Source organism: Apodemus sylvaticus, chromosome 1 (genome assembly GCF_947179515.1).
Source record: "Apodemus sylvaticus chromosome 1, mApoSyl1.1, whole genome shotgun sequence".
Taxonomy (NCBI): Eukaryota; Metazoa; Chordata; class Mammalia; order Rodentia; family Muridae; genus Apodemus; species Apodemus sylvaticus.
In genome coordinates, this window is record NC_067472.1 from 58,249,309 (window position 1) to 58,265,746 (window position 16,438).

The 16,438-nt window shown below is 39.7% G+C and overlaps 1 protein-coding gene across 1 annotated transcript in view; it reads left to right on the plus strand.

Annotated features, from left to right (window-relative positions):
- C1H11orf80 (chromosome 1 C11orf80 homolog) overlaps positions 1-16,438 on the plus strand; it is a 76,862-nt gene that overhangs the window by 18,384 nt on the left and 42,040 nt on the right. Inside the window, 1 exon segment of the mRNA XM_052193364.1 lies at positions 12,416-12,525. Coding sequence (XP_052049324.1) covers positions 12,416-12,525 — 110 coding nt within the window.

The following is a 16,438-nucleotide window of genomic DNA, read 5'->3' on the forward strand; positions in this document are numbered from 1 at the left end:
TCTGCCCCCAAGTGCTAGGATTAAAGGCGTACGCCACCACTGCCTGGCCCCTGTATGCTCTTTAGTTGGTCGTTCAGGAGCACGGATATCCTGTACTTTATGGCTAATATCTACTTATCAGTGAGTACATACAATGCATGTCCTTTTAGGTCTGGGTTGCCTCACTCTGGATGATATTTTCTAGTTCTATCCATTTGCCTGCAAAATTCATGAAGTCCTTGTTTTTAATAGCTGCATATTATTCAATTGTGTAATTGAGGCACATTTTCTTTATCTGTTCTTTGGTTGAGGGATATCTAGGTTGTTTCTAGTTTCTGGATATTACTACTCTTTTCTAGGTGTGAAATAATACAGCTTTAGGAAAAAGTAGATGATATCTTACTATGTTGCTCAGTCTGGCCTCAAACTCCTGGATTTGACAGTCCTACCTTAACCTGAGTACCTGGGTTTACAGATGCATTACACTGGTTTTTAGTGATTTCAGTGGCTCTTCTTTTCATGTACATAGCTGATGTAGCAATCCAGTAAGTTTAACTTTTCAGTTATAGAATTCCTGTGTAGTTTTTTTCCCTGTGAATGATACTTAGTTATCACTAAATTTTTATTACATTTATTTGTTTGTTTGTGTATGTATCCAAGTGTGTGTGTGTGTGTGTGTGAGCAAGTGTATGGGTATGTATGTACCATAGTCTGCATGGAGATCAGATGTTAGCATATATTTTTCTCAACCTACTTTAATAAGGGTTCAACTTCTCCTTTAGCCCACAATCCACCAAAGGTAGTGGAAAAAAGAAAAGTTATTAGGACACAGGGGAAGTAGACCTTTTTAGAAATAGTTCTTTTCATCACTAGCGTATGCTCTAAGATCAAGAATTGACAAATGGGACCTCATTAAATTACAAAGTTCCGTAAGGCAAAGGACACCATCAAAAGGACAAATCAGCAACCAACAAATTGGGAAAAGATCTTCACCAACCTTACATCAGATAGAGGGCTAACATCCAATATATACAAAGAACTCAAGAAGTTAGACCCCAGAAAACAAAATAACCCTATTAAAAAATGGGGTACAGAGCTAAACAAAGAATTTTCACCTGAAGAACTTCAAATGGCTGAGAAGCATCTTAAAAAATGCTCAACTTCATTAGTCATTAGGGAAATGCAAATCAAAACAACCCTGAGATTTCACCTTACACCAGTCAGAATGGCTAAGATTAAAAATTCAGGAGACAGCAGGTGTTGATGAGGATGTGGAGAAAGAGGAACACTCCTCCACTGCTGGTGGGGTTGCAAACTGGTACAACCACTCTGGAAATCAGTCTGGCAGTTCCTCAAAAAACTGGGCACGTCACTTCCAGAGGATCCTGCTATACCACTCCTGGGCATATACCCAGAGGATTCCCCAGCATGTAATAAGGATACACGCTCCACTATGTTCATAGCAGCCCTATTTATAATAGCCAGAAGCTGGAAAGAACCCAGGTATCCCTCAATGGAAGAATGGATGCAAAAAATGTGGTATATATACACAATGGAGTACTATTCAGCTATTAGAAACAATGAATTTATGAAATTCTTAGACAAATGGATGGAGTTGGAGAACATCATACTAAGTGAGGTAACCCAGTCTCAAAAGATCAATCATGGTATGCACTCACTAATAAGTGGATATTAACCTAGAAAACTGGAATACCCAAAACATAATCCACACATCAAATGAGGTACAAGAAGAACGGAGGAGTGGCCCCTGGTTCTGGAAAGACTCAGTGTAGCAGTATAGGGCAAAACCAGAACAGGGAAGTGGGAAGGGGTGGATGGGAGAACGGGGAGGGAAGGGGGCTTATGTGACTTTTGGGGAGTGGGGAGCCTGAAAAGGGAAAATCATTTGAAATGTAAATAAAAAATATATCGAATAAAAAAAAAGAAATAGTTCTTTGAGGGTGAGTCTAATCTTTATTGTTGGGATATCAGCAGTCCAGCCTTCTAGCAAAATGCCAATGTGAATTAGTGGCAGACTAGTTCACTCAGCAGACACTACACAGGAATCATCAAGGGCAGGTCAATCCAGAAGAAACCCTAAGGATCACCTACTAGGCTGGGTCACGGAAGCAGCAAGAAGCCACAGGAACCTCATGAGAATTTTTTTGGCGAATTTCTATCAAGTCACCACCAACAAAGCTCAACAATGCAATGCAAGGTGAACCAAACATGCGAGCTGTCAGCAGAGAGCAGCGAACTGAAGCAGAGCAGGCTGGTGCTCCTGCTCCCGCTGTCTCTGGGGTCATGTCTATATTCCTTCTAAATATCACTCTAAACTTTCACATGTCTGCCATAACAAACCATCCTTTCACCTGTGTCTGCGTTAGCAAAACATTCTTCCTTTCACCTGTGTGCCTCAGCAAAACATCATTTGATATAACTCATTTTCCAAAGAAACCAGAAGTTTCCACTTCAGTAAGAGGATAATTTACAGGAGGAGTCAGTTCTCTTTCTACTTCATGGGTTCTGAGGATCCAAGTCAAGTTTTCAGGCTTGGCAGAAAGCACCTTTATCTACTGAGCCATCTTGCCAGCTTTCATATTTATTTATATAAAAGCTCTGGGGAACTCTTAAAGACACACACACACACACATTTCAGCCTTGTGTTATATGCTGTTCTTATGCACTTTGTCTCAGTAAACCTTTATAAGCCAGCATCCTTCTAGTTTTCCAGATCCTTAGTCTCACTTGGGAAGGTAATGCCTGAAGTATTGCATCATGCACAGCAGTCAGGATGCAGCTTCTGGGTTTTTTCCAGTTTATTTTTCACACAATCTTTCAAGCTGGCTTAGGCAGAATTCTCTTCTGAACAGAAAGACTATGCACTTTCCACTACGTTCTCTCCAAATCATGCACTAGTTTTCCTTGGGTTTTCTGAGATTTCTGTTGATAAACTGGAATAAAAATTATAGCTTTCTGACTACTCCCAGATGTAAAAACCTTGGCTGCTGTGATATTGAACTCCTTCTGCTAGGCCTTGAGATCCAGGTCTGTCTCTAGTTTGTCATCTTGGAGATACCCAACTTAGACTTGACTGTTTTCTCACTTGGTAGGGCTCATGATCTTGGCACTAGAGCATGACTCAATCTTTGGAATGCTGCCTTAGGAAAAGACCCATTTGATTTTCTATAACGTTCATTTCTCTGCTGACATTCCCTATATCAGTTCATTCCTCATTTTGAATATTTGAGCAGATTTATTTTTATGTTTCATTCTGCTGATGTAAAGTAATGAAGGAACCAAAAGAAAAGTAGGAAATCATGAAAAAAAATAAAAAGTAGGAATTCAGTTGTTTTGGTGAAGTTTCTCCACCATCAGAATAAGCCAGGATCCTCAAAAGTGCAGTCACAGGATAGACAAGTTTGTTAGTGTGTCACTTGAAAAGAATAGTGACAGAAGTCAGGTGGTAGTGGCAAACACCTTTAATCCTAGCACTCAGGAAGCATAGGCAGGTGGAGCTCTGATTTCGAGGCCAGTTTGTTCTACAGGGTGAGGTCCAGGATAGCCAGGGCTACACAGAGAAACCCTGTGTCAAAAACCCAAAAGCATTCTTTGCTTTTGCTCCTGAGTCTGTGCATTAATTAAGATAACACTTAATTGGAACTATCTTTTATAAATGAACACATCTATAATAGAAACGTTAAAGTCTGCCCTGAATTTAGCATCTGCTGTGCATAACTGTCTTCTGAGCCAAGAACTGCTATCTTGGAGAGTTTACCTGCCTTAGGGTTTCAATTGCTGTGAAAAGACAACACAACCAACTCTTAAAAAGGCAACTCTTATAAAGGACAACATTTAATTGGAGCTGGCTTACAGTTTCAAAGGCTTAGTCCATTATCATCATGGTGGGAAGCATCCAAGCAGACTGGAGGAGCCAAGAATTCTACACCTTGGTCCAAAGGCAGCCAGGTGGAGACAGTTCCATACTGGGTGGAACTTAAGCACTAGAAAATCTCAAAGCCCACCTCCGCAGTGACACACGTCCTCCAACAAGGCCACATCTAATAGTGCCACTCCCCATGGGCCAAGCATTCAAACCCATGAGTCTATGGAGGCCATTCGTATTTGAACCACCACATCACGTGTGCCCCTTGAAAAAGGATTATCTGTCCCAGATGGATATGGGCAGTTATGGGCATGTTGACTGTTTACACCTCCTCATAGAGGGGCCAAAAAGGTCACTATTCCCTCACATGAGTACTCAGTTGCTCCCTATGACAGATGCGACAAAGTTGGCCTTTATTGCATGAGGCCTTAGGGAGGGGCTAGAGTATATAGGATGGGAAGACTAGAGGGGAAAAGCCAACATTCCTGCTGGGTAAAGGCTTTCCAGGAGTACCCACACTCCTTTAAGTAACCCCTCATTTCTGCTCTGTAAAAAACCCAATAAACTCATTGGTTCCCCAGAATGAACTTTGATAGAATCAAGGTTCTCTTATTTGGACCTGAAGAGAGGGGTAGATATTGTGTAGAACAATGGTGTAGTGTGTGTTTATGGGGGTTGCAGAAGGAATTTTTATTTTTATTTAATTTTTTCAAGACAGATTTTCTCTGTGTAGCTCTGTCTGTCCTGGAACTCAATTTGAGGACCAGGCTGGCCACAGAAATCTGCCTGCCTTGCCTTATCAGTCCTGGGATTAAAGACATGGGCCACCACCTCCCTGCAGAGGGAATTTCAACATGGTTTGACCCTAAAGGCTTATGACAGTGCAGAGATTAGTGAGACATTTAACTAAGGTAAGGCTGCCTCTCAAAGGGATTGTAAATGTTAGGGTCCCAAGAGACAGAGTTATTGGGTTGTTGGTTGGTCATGGTCATACGCAAAAACGAAACAAGAAGAAATTTATATCCTGATGGTGAAGATTAAACCTGCAGCTGCAGATGGTGGTAATCAGAGAATATTCAGCCCTGTAGCTGTTGGAGCTAGAAAAGTCTTCCAGACACGCAGCAAAGAAGCTAATTAGGGGCATCAAGTTCCTAGGGGCATGTAATGTCTGCTCTAGTCCCTAGAATTTCAAACATCACACAATCACAGAAACTATCTACAGCTGGCAAAATCATGTTTCTGCTAGAGCATGAGGCAAATCATATCTGCTGCAGACAGTCTAAAACAGCTCAAATTCTCACACCTGGGATTAAAACAAAAACATTTTTGTAATATTTCTGTGGTTTATTTTAAAGCAACCAAAATTCCAGGATGATTACTAAAGAGGTCCCTATGAATATTAGGGACTGGAAATGCCACTAAGGAAACAGGATGTGGGAAGCAGTGTCCCCAGTTGTCAGGCTCAGACTGGACTGTGTGTAGAGGAGATCTAAGAAAGAAACTGATTCATCAAGGACCATGAGGCTGGTGTGGAGCATTGGTAGCAATGCTGAGCCCTTGGTAGGGGCATTGACTGATCTGTACCATACCAAGCCCTGTTTCTGTTGATCACCTCTTTCTGTCTGAGCCTGTCTGTGTGTGTGTGTCTTTGTGTCTCTCTTTGTCGCTGTCTCTCTCTCAGTCACACAACACATGTCTTGGTTGATCTGAAACTCATGGCAATCCTCTTGCCAAGTGGTGTTGTTACAGGTGTGTATCACCACTGCTTTCTTTGACTTGTGATCACTGGTATTTTCTTGTTTATATTACCTTTTGTGCATATTTTACAATTTTGTATTTATTTGTTTGGTGCTAGATCAGGTTCCATGCTATAGTCCTGGCTGACCTGGTATTCACCAAGTATGCCAGAATGTCCTCAAACCTGAAGAAATGCTCTGACCTCAGCCTCTGTAGTGCTAGGGTTACAGCAGTGGTTCTCAAACTTCCTAACACTGTGACCCTTTATACAGTACTCATGTTGTTATGACCCCCAACCACAGAATTATTTCATTGCTACTTCATAACTATTTTTGCTACTGCTATGAATTATAATGTAAACATCTGATACTTGATCCCAAAGAGGTCTCCACTTGAGAACCACTGGATTGCAGGCATGTGCTACCACATCTGGCTTGTACAATTTTATAACAGGCAATGCACAGTCATATTCTATATCCTGTTATCTTCCTCTGAAGGATATTGATTTTTTATTTTATCAGATGAGTCATCTTGACCTTGTTCTTTTTAAGTCTTGCTTTTATACATTTCAAGTCATAAGTTTAAGGAAAATCAAGCACTTTCCACAGTCATTTGACTTAGTGTCATTCTGTACCTCCAATTCTGTACCTTCATTGCTAGAGAGGTCCCAAGAAATTGTTTTGGTGGGTGTTTATATTGGCACACAATTAAAGTTTTTCCATCATCTTTAATCATTAAAGAGCTATATGAAGAGGTAGTTTAATTGATAATATCCCATTTTCTTCCTTTATATGACCTGAAAAAGTATCAAAATTTTTTTCAAGACAGGATTTCTCTTTGTAGCCTTGGCTGTCCTGGAACTCAGTCTTTAGACCAGGCTGGCCTCTACCTCCCAAGTGCTGAAACTAAAGGTGGGTGAGCACCTGACTCTCCTGCCTGATAGCATCAGTTCTTTTTAAATGGCTGTGCTGATTGGTTTAGTGGTACTTAGCATAAGGACTTGTTAAAAGTAATCTTTTTTTTTCATTTGTTTTGTGTAAGGTATACATGTGGAAGTCAGTAACTTATCAGAGTCTATATTCTCTCCATCTACCATATGGGTTCCAGAAATCAAATTCAAGTTGCAAGTGTCTTTACCTGCTGAGCCATCTCTCTGACCCCTGATAAATATTTAAAATCAATCTCCTCCCCTCCCCTCTCCTCTTTTATTCTCTGCTCTTCTCTTCTCTCCCCTTTCTTGCTTTCCCTCGCCCTTCCCTTCTCCCTATTTCCCCTCCCTTCTTCTCTCCCTCCTCCCTTCCTTCCTTTTCTCTGCATGGGCTATAAATTGAACCAATGACATTATACATGGTAACCAAGTGTTCTTCTGAGTTTTTTGTTTGTTGGTTTTTGTATTTTTGGTTGTGTGTTTACTTTTAACGGCTGACCCATTTCTCTATCCCAATTTCTTTCTTTCTTTCTTTCTTTCTTTCTTTCTTTCTTTCTTTCTTTCTTTCTTTCTTTCTTTCTTTCTTTCTTTCTAGATTTATTTATTTATTATATATGAATACACTCTAGCTGTCTTCAGACATACCAGAAGAGAGCATCAGATCTCATTACAGATGGTTGTGAGCCACCATGTGGTTGCTGGGAATTGAATTCATGACCTCTGGAAGAGCAGTCCATCCTAAGTTTCTTATTTTTTAATGGTAGTTACCTATCTTAAAAGTCCATATGTAGCTAGGGAAGAGATTCAATGAGAACCTGAGTAAGAATCCCCAGAACCCATGCAAAAAGTTATTCTTCCATAACCCTGTCACTATAGGACAGGAGGATATGGGGTTTGCTAGCTGCTAATCTAGCTCCAGATTCAGGGTAAGAACTGGTTCATGAGACTAAGGTAGAAAGGAATAGAGCAGGATACCTGACACCCTCAGCTGGCCTATGGGCACATGTGTTCTTGCACACATGTATTTTAAAGTCCATACCAAGAATATTATGAATAAGAAGTTGAGGGTGTTGTTTAGGGATAGAACATTTTTTTGCATAGCATCTGTGAGATCTTGAGTTCTATCCACAATACTTAAAAAAAAAAAAAAAAAAAAAAGAGTGGGGAGGGAAGAAGGTCCAGAATCAAAGTTACTTTTCTTATCTTTGAAGGTGCAAGTACCAGATCATCCTTTTGCACTAAGTTTTGCTGATAAGAAATCTAACATCCCTCTTTGCCTCTGCCTCTCATATTATTGAGTCTGTTGCCAGGTGGGGTGAGTGGTGGGGGTAGTTCGTGCAGTGGCATAAATACAGAGATCGGAGTACAAGGTTGGGAAATTGGCTCTCTCCTTCCACCTTTCCTGATGGAAGATACAATCCTGGGGATCAAACTCAGGTTACCAGGCTTGCACAGCAAGTGCCTGAGCTAGCTGTTGCCCTGGCCCTAGCTTGTGTTTCTTTTGATTCATTTTATTTATGGTCCCCATGACTTTTAGGGTTCTTTCTTTATCTTTGTTATTATGAGTTTTGTTGTGATATGTTTAGATATGTGACTTCTTTTTGTTTGTTGCCACCATGTGGTGCTGGGATTTGAACTCATGACCTCCGGAAGAGCAGTCAGTGCTGTTCACCGCTGAGCCAGCTCACCAGTGATAAGTGACTTTTTTAAACATTTTATTGTATTATTGTATTTTTATGTGTCTATTATGACTGTCCTCCAAGCCAAGCAACTGCCATCTTGGGAAATTCAGCTGTGCCCTTTGCAAAAGGATTGTTCCAGCTAGGCTTGCTGACTGTTTACACTCCTCACAGAGAGGCAGTGTCCTGACACTCAGTTGAGTATCCAGCTGCTTCCACCACATATTGTAGGGTAACTCTACCTTAATGGCCCTCAGCCCCAGGGAGGGGCTCTAGTATGTAGTCTGAGAAAGACTAGGGGAGAAGGGGCTTCATCTGTGGGGACACAGGGAAATCTTATCCCTGCTGGGTAAAGGCTTTTCCAGGTGTGGCCTGTTGGTGGAGGTTAGAGAACAACTATCTAGAGTCGGTTATCCTTCCAATATGGGATCCAAGGATATAATTCCTGTGGTCAGGCTTGCAGGGCAAGCCTGCAGAACCATCCCACCAACCTGCTTTGTTTTTTAGAAAATTAGACTTTGTACCTGGTTAGCTTGTTCAAATAGTAACTTATATGTGTCTTTGTTTTATAATAATTTTGTCATTACTTCTCTTGGAACTATCTTAATTTCTTTTATTTTATTCTTGATTGTTATAAATTCCACATGTCATAATATGCTGTTTTTGATGCTTCGATGTTCACCTGTTTTTCATATATTTCAATAATTATCTAATTCATTATCTAATCATATGCTCTCAATTATCATCTAATCATGAGTATTATCTAATTCCAATATTTTCTTCACCTAAAAAAATTCTACAACAGTAATCATTCTACTTGCCCTAAATCCCTGTGCCTTGGCAACATTAATTTTTTCCCCTCTATTGATTTACAATTTTGAACATTGTGGGATATGACACATAGCCTTTTATATCTAGTGTTTAGGCATGATTTATTAGGATTTTCTATGTTACAGTGTGTCTTTGTGTTTCTATTGCTATAACGAAATGCCATGACAAAAAGCAAGTTGGGGAGGAAAGGGTTTATTTGGCTTACACTTGCATGTCACTGTTATCATTGAAGGAAGTCTGGACAGGATCTCAAACAAGGCAGGAGCCTGGAGGCAGGAGCCTGGAGGCAGGAGCTGATATAGAAGTCATAGAGGGATGCTGTTGACTGGCTTGTTCAGCCTGCTTTCTTACAGAACCCAGGACGAACTAGTCCAGGGATGGTGCCACCCACAATGGGCTAGACCCTCCCCCATCAATAAATAAATTAGAAAATACCTTGCAGCCAGATCTTTTGGAGGCATTTTCTCAATTAGGCCTCTCTCCTTTCAGATAACTCTAGTTTATATGTCAAGTTGACTAGCCAGTGTGTACTTTCTTTTTATGGTTGAAGTTATAGCTTACATTTTGTTAAGCCCAGTACTTATCGTTCGGTAGATATTTGAGTTCCATTTTGTGTTATTATTCATAATCAACCATTTATAAGTATTTTTAAAGATTTATTTGTATTACATTTGTTTATTTTATGTGTAGGTGTTTTGTCTGCATGTATTATCTATATCTCATTAGTGATTGATATCTGTAGAGGTCAAAAGAAGGCATTAGAGCCCCAGGAACTGGAGTTATAGATGGTTTTGAGTCATCATGCGGGTGCCAGGAATCAAATCCAGGCCGCTGCAAGAGCAGTAAGTGCTCTTAACCATGTAGTATCTCTCCAGACCCCCATTTATAAGGTTTTAATTTCAAACGTATCTTTAAATTCCAAGATTTCTAAAAATGTTTCTCTGTTAGTTTTGGTTAGATTTATTATGGTGGATTCTTGTTTCATGGCTTCTTTTTCTTTGTTAAAGGTATAGATCTTTATTTTACAGTTTCTCTTTATTTCTCAGGTACGTTTGCTTGCTGTATTACAACTTTGATGGTATCAAGCATCATTGCTTGGTAATTTAGAGTCAGTTGCCCATGATCTGTTTAGCTTGAAGATATCTCATGTTGACACCTGGTAGGTCAGAGGTCCTCAGGGTTGCTGAGCGCCAGCCTTGCATGCTTGAATGGTGAATGCCTTGGATTGTACTTTACCTTGGTAGTGACATGTAAAGCTCCTGCATCTCACCACCTGCACTGTATAGTTCTGAGTCCTGTGGCTGCTTACATAACATGGCTAAAGCCTTTGTCACACAGCAGTGATGTGACTACCAGTTTCCTTTGATCTAGCTATCTCTCAAGTGAGCAGGCCATGCTTCCTCGTGCCCTGGTACACGTGTGGAGGTCAGAGGGAAACTTGTCTGATTCCACTCTCTCCAAAATGCAGGACCCAGGGTTGAACCCAGTTTGTCAGGCTTAGCAAATAAGCCTCTTTCTTTTTGTTATCCATTCTGGATTATTACATTTTCTTTTTCCTTTTCTTCCCCCCACCATGAATGTGTCTTTATTAAATTTCAAAGTATTTGTTTTATAGTGTATATTTGACCATGAACATCAGATTTCAGCATAGGTTCAATTTTTCTTGAAATAATATTTCTGATTCTTTCACCTTTATATATTTAACTCAAGCTGTTCTATTTATATCTTGTTTGCTTGCTCATTTCCTTTTTGGTGTGTAGACTGAGATGTTTGGAGTAGACTTCTTAAAAAGTACACAATTTATTTTGATTTTTTAGCACACTTTATTTTAAATGGTTATTAAGATTATTCTAAAGAATTCAGAGACATTTACAACCCCTTTTCTCCTGCATAGATGCTCCCTTCATTTCTGTACTATCTTACTATTTTAAACAGTTGTTCCTTATTTTACAGAAAAGTAATTGAATTAGAAAAGGGAAGTTTCTACAAATAAGGCAGTTAGTCACTGGTATCATAAAGACTGATGCAGAGTATCTGGGTTCAGTGGCAAGGTCACTGAGCTTCTGTGTGGTATGACCTTGCTGCCATTTTATTCAGGGCTTTGTGGGCAGAATTACATTCAGAGAACACAATGATAACAGAATGTACCCTGTTAAAATGAATATCGAGGGTTATATCTTGGGAAAACACTTTTTTAAATAGTTAAATCATTATGATTTCAAGGTGGATTTACTGTGATTAGACTTTTAAAGTTGAATTAACTTGTTATAGTGGCTTTATTCTTGATTGTTCTGCAGGGGACTGTTTTATTAAAGTGGGAGGTTTTTGTTTTGGTTTGTAACTCAATGTATTAGTCAGGGTTCTCTAGAGTCACAGAATGTATGCGTAGTCTCTATATAGTTAGAGAATTTGTTGATGACTTAATGTCTGCAGTCCAGTTCCCCAACAATGGTCAGCAGCAGCTGTGGATGGAAGTCCAAGGATCTAGCAGATGCTCAGTCCCACGAGGCAAGCAGGCAAAGGAGAATGAGAGTCTTCCTTCTTCCAATGTCCTTATGTAGATCTCCAGCAGAGGGTGTGGTCCAGATTAAAGGTGTGTGATACCAGGCCTTTAATCCCAGATGACCTTGAACTCCTTGAAACTGTCTTAATCTTGAATTCATAGCCACTAGGCTTCAAGATCTTCATGCCAAGATCCAGGTCAGAAACTTGTATCTCTCAGCCTCCAGATTAGGATCATAGGTGAGCCTTCCAATTCTGGATTGTAGTTCATTCCAGATATAGTCAAGTTGACAACCAGGAATAGCCACTATACTCAGGTACAGGAAAAAAAGAAAGATGGTGCATACTGTGATACTCTTTTTGCTGTGGATAGATAATCCATGCCCCTCCCAGCTGCTTTGTGGAAAGATAACTCTGAGTCAACACACATGAAACACAAAGACACCAAGTCTAAAATTAAAATTAGTGAGAATTTGACTCTTGTTAAGGGCTACAATAGTTTAAAAAGCACATACCTGAAACAGTCATTCTTGAACTTTTCAGTTTTTCAGCTCTAAATTAATTCCTTTAATGGACTTACGTTTATTAAGCAATAAGCTGATTTGCCGAAAAATGCAGAACTATCAGCTAGAATGTCAGCACTGGAGGTGACTTTATGGAAACTGAAATTTCAGATCAGTTTAACCAATCTAAAAAAAATTATAAATATGAGATTAGCTTTCTTTCCTCTAGAAAGTACTTCTAAATGTTAAAACAATTTGCTGATGTCTAACCAGTTCCCATATTTTGCTTTTTGCAGGTAATCTTTCATCAGGAAAAGGCCTTCTTGGCTCCTGATGCTGTTCTGATTTGTTGGTATTCCTTCTTATATAGAAATACAGCCTATGATGCCCAGGCTTTCTGCAAAACTGACTCTGGCTTCAGAGGAGGTGGGCTGTTCTCAAGATACATCAGGCACAGCACCCTGCCAGATGACTTTTGAGGTAAGTTTTGTTGTAGTTCTATATATACTGATTATTTGACTTATTTTTATACAGTTACAGTAAATAAAGCCTGGTTCTGTCATAGTTTGAAGGTAAAGTAAGATAAAGAAGCTGTGCAGACATTAAATCATCCAGGAGCTCCCCAAATCCTGGTATCTGTGTTCTACTGAGAGGCTGATAATTAGTTGCTCTTGGGGCTGCTTTAGTCTAAGCTTCTATACAAAATACCATAGACTGGGTGGCTTAAGGAACCAAGATTTATTTTCTCACAGTTTTGTAGACTAGAAATTCAAGATCAAGATGCCGTCTGGGTCAGCTGTGATGGTTGTGTCTGTACTCCCTGTACTTTGGAAGCTAAGACATCAACTGGACACTGGAGACAGGGTGGTGGGTCTTTCAAATGAATGAAACTTGAATTCCAGAGTCAGTAAGATGACTCATGGGGAAAGGCACCTGCCACCACACCTGATGACTTGAGTTTGTTCTCTGTGTTCTACAAGGTAGAAAGTGAGAACCCACAACACAAAATTATCCTCTGACCTCCACACATATGGTGTGATGTGTGCACACATGCACACAGATGATAAATAAATGTGTTAATGAAAATAAATATTTTCAACAAAAATCTCATTTAAACAAATTTTTATTTAGTTGGTTTATAGATCTCTTTATAGTCCAGATTTATGAGAATAATTGCCTTCTATATTATCTTTAATGATTTTCTGGTCTCCCATCTTTCCTTAATTGAAAGTAATAGAGATCTAAAGAATTAGAATAATTTAAGAATTCTTCCTAGGCCAGGCTTGGTGGCATACGTTTGCAGTCCCAGCATTTGGAAGGTGGAGGCAAGAGATCAGTCCAGAGGCATCCTCAGCAACATCGCAGGTTTTAGGCTGGCTTGAGTTTTATAAGAACTATTCTCCAAACAGCCGAAAACCAAAATTTTCCAGGAAGTTCTGGGAAATAATTCCCATATTTGAATAACTACATTTTCCTTGGGGACAGAACATGCACGGTATCAGGACAGCTGATACCCTGTCTGTGCCTTATCTTCTTAGGGGAATGAAAAGTAAACAGTCCAGAGCAATTAATGGTTAGTCAGCTCTGAACTGCTGATGTCAAGAAGCAATAAAAAGGTGATTCCAGTGAACCAAGGAAAGCAATGCTAAGAAACAAGAGCACGTGAGTCAGTTGGAGCAAGGGATGACACACATGACTAACACGAATACTCTGGGCTCTGACACCGCTATGAAATAGGTAGAATAAGGATTATCTCTCCACTTTACAGATGACAAAATTGAGATTCAGAGCATTGGGCCGACTTTCCTAGTGTCATCCGGAAGTGGAAGAATTAGAGCTTAATCCGTCTGATTCATACAGGTCAATGCTAGCTCAGTATTTGTTCATTTAGAAGCCAGTGTCTGTTCAGATTAGTCACACTTGAATAGTCTCATGGGTACACATTCTTAGGATGTGGTGTTTGATTTTAAGGAACTTGGAATGTAAAGGAAAGGTGCATATGTCAACAAATATTACAGAGCAATGTGATGTGTGCCCTAATGAGGAAAGCACTGAGTGCTGCCTAGCACAGAGGAAGGGCACCTAACCCAACCAGAAGGGCTCTTGGTCTAGAGGTCTTGAGATACTGAAAAGTAGATTTGAATTTAGATCAGATAAACTTGGGACATGGTTGGTTATGATGCTTGAAAAAATATTAAAGTTTCTCTTTTTTCTATTGCAAATCTATTTCCCTACAAAAATCTACGTGTGATTAAATCAGATGTTTAGAGTACATATGTGACATTTAGAGTACGTGTAATTTGGCTTATGAAAGAAGCCACTGGCAATCACTGGTGTGTATCTTTTTCATATGAGTGAGGCACTTTGGTTTAAAGCAGTAGTTCTCAACCTGTGGGTTGAAACCCATAGTGGTGTCAAGTGACACCTTCACAGGGGTCACATATCAGATATTTATGTTATGATTCATAAGAGTAACAAAATTAAAGTTAGTAAAGTTTATGTTTGGGGATCTCCACAACATGAAGAACTTTATTAAAGGGTTGTGACATTAGGAAGTGTATTGGGTGGTTTTGTGTGTCAACTTGACACAAGCTGGAGTTATCACAGAGAAAGGAGCTTCAATTGGGGAAGTGCCTCCATGAGACCCAGCTGTGGGGCATTTTCTCAATTAGTGATCAAGGGGGAAGAGCCCCTTGTGGGTGGTGCCATCCCTGGGCTGGTAGTCCTGGGTTCTATAAGAAAGCAAGCTGAGCAAGCCAGGGGAAGCAAGCCAGTAAGTAACATCCCTCCATGGCCTCTGCATCAGCTCCTGCTTCCTGGCCTGCTTGAGTTCCAGTCCTGACTTTCTTTGGTGATGAACAGCAATTTGGAAGTGTAAGCTGAATAAACTCTTTCCTCTCCAACTTGCTTCTTGGTCATGATGTTTGTACAGAAATAGAAACCCTGACTAACACAGGAAAGTTTAGAACCGCTTGTTTAAAGTATTCAGAATCAGTTCTAAGATGTAACTATGGAAATAGTTAAAAATGAGTGGAAATGAAGATCATGGTCTTTGAAGAGGTCATGAAATTAAGACTAAATTGTTGCTTAATATGATCATCTTCTTGACAGGCAAAATATTTTTAGTGTCTGGGGGTTGAACCCAGGGCCTTAAGAATGCTGGATGAACAGTCAGTCACTGAGCTACATAAACGCTTAGCTCCTTGGTCAGGTACTTGAATGTGAAATGATACTTGAAGCACAGAGGAGATCTGTGAGTTTAGTGACCAGGAGTAAGCCTGGAGATGAGAGGTAAAATAGTTAACAGTCCTAGAAGGAGCAAGGACTTCCTTAAAGCATCGTTTCTATTACATCTCCCTGTTTCTAATATCATATAGCTATTTAAAAGGTATTTAAATAAAGAGAGTGATAAGAGAATGCCAAATATTTCATTGTAGGATTGAAGAGGTGTGTGTGTGTGTGTGTGTGTGTGTGTGTGTGTGTGTGTGTGTATGTGTGTGTGTGGTATCAAGTAGCAAGATTTACTCCAAACATCAGTTGAAACACTCATAAAAAGACTATACTAAATGATCTATTTAACTTGGTCATATGAAGAAAATTAATCTCTGGGAAATGTCTCATGTAAAAAGAGATTGTGACTTTGATGTTTATATGACTCTCTGCATTAGGTTGGGTAACAAATCCTTCCAGTGCAGTATGATTTCATAAAACTTTATCTTTTTTTTTTGAGACAGGGTTTCTCCTGGCTATCCTGGAACTCACTCTATAGAACAGGCTGGCCTCAAGCTCAGAAATCTGCCTGCCTCTGCCTCCCAAGTGCTGGGATTAAAGGCATGTGCCACCACTGCCCGGCAAAACCTCATCTTACAAAGAAATTTATCCAGATTTAAACCAAGTGTGGTAGCCTTTGTCTTTTTTCCCAGCACTTGGGAGGCAGAGGCAGGAAGATCTCTGAGTTCAAGGCCAACCTAGGCTACATAGTGAGTTCCAGGACAGCCAGGACTAAACAAACATAAACAAACAGACAAGAACTTCATCCAGTTTTATACTTATTTTTAGAATAGTACTGAATGATAAAATAGATGGCAATATGCATGTATGTGTATATATGGAGATATGGAGATATGTATATATATATGTGTATATATGGAGATATGCATGTGTACATACAAATATACAATGTGAAATGAGACAGGTCAAACTGGATGTGGTATGTACACCTGTACAAAACTCAAGTTCAAGTGGATCAAAGACCTCAACATAAAATTCAGATACACTAATCCTGATAGAAGAGAAAGTGGGGAATAGCCTTGAACATGTTGGCACAGGAGACAACTTCCTGAAGAGAACATCAGTTGTGCCGACACTAAGATCAACAATTAATAAGTGGGAC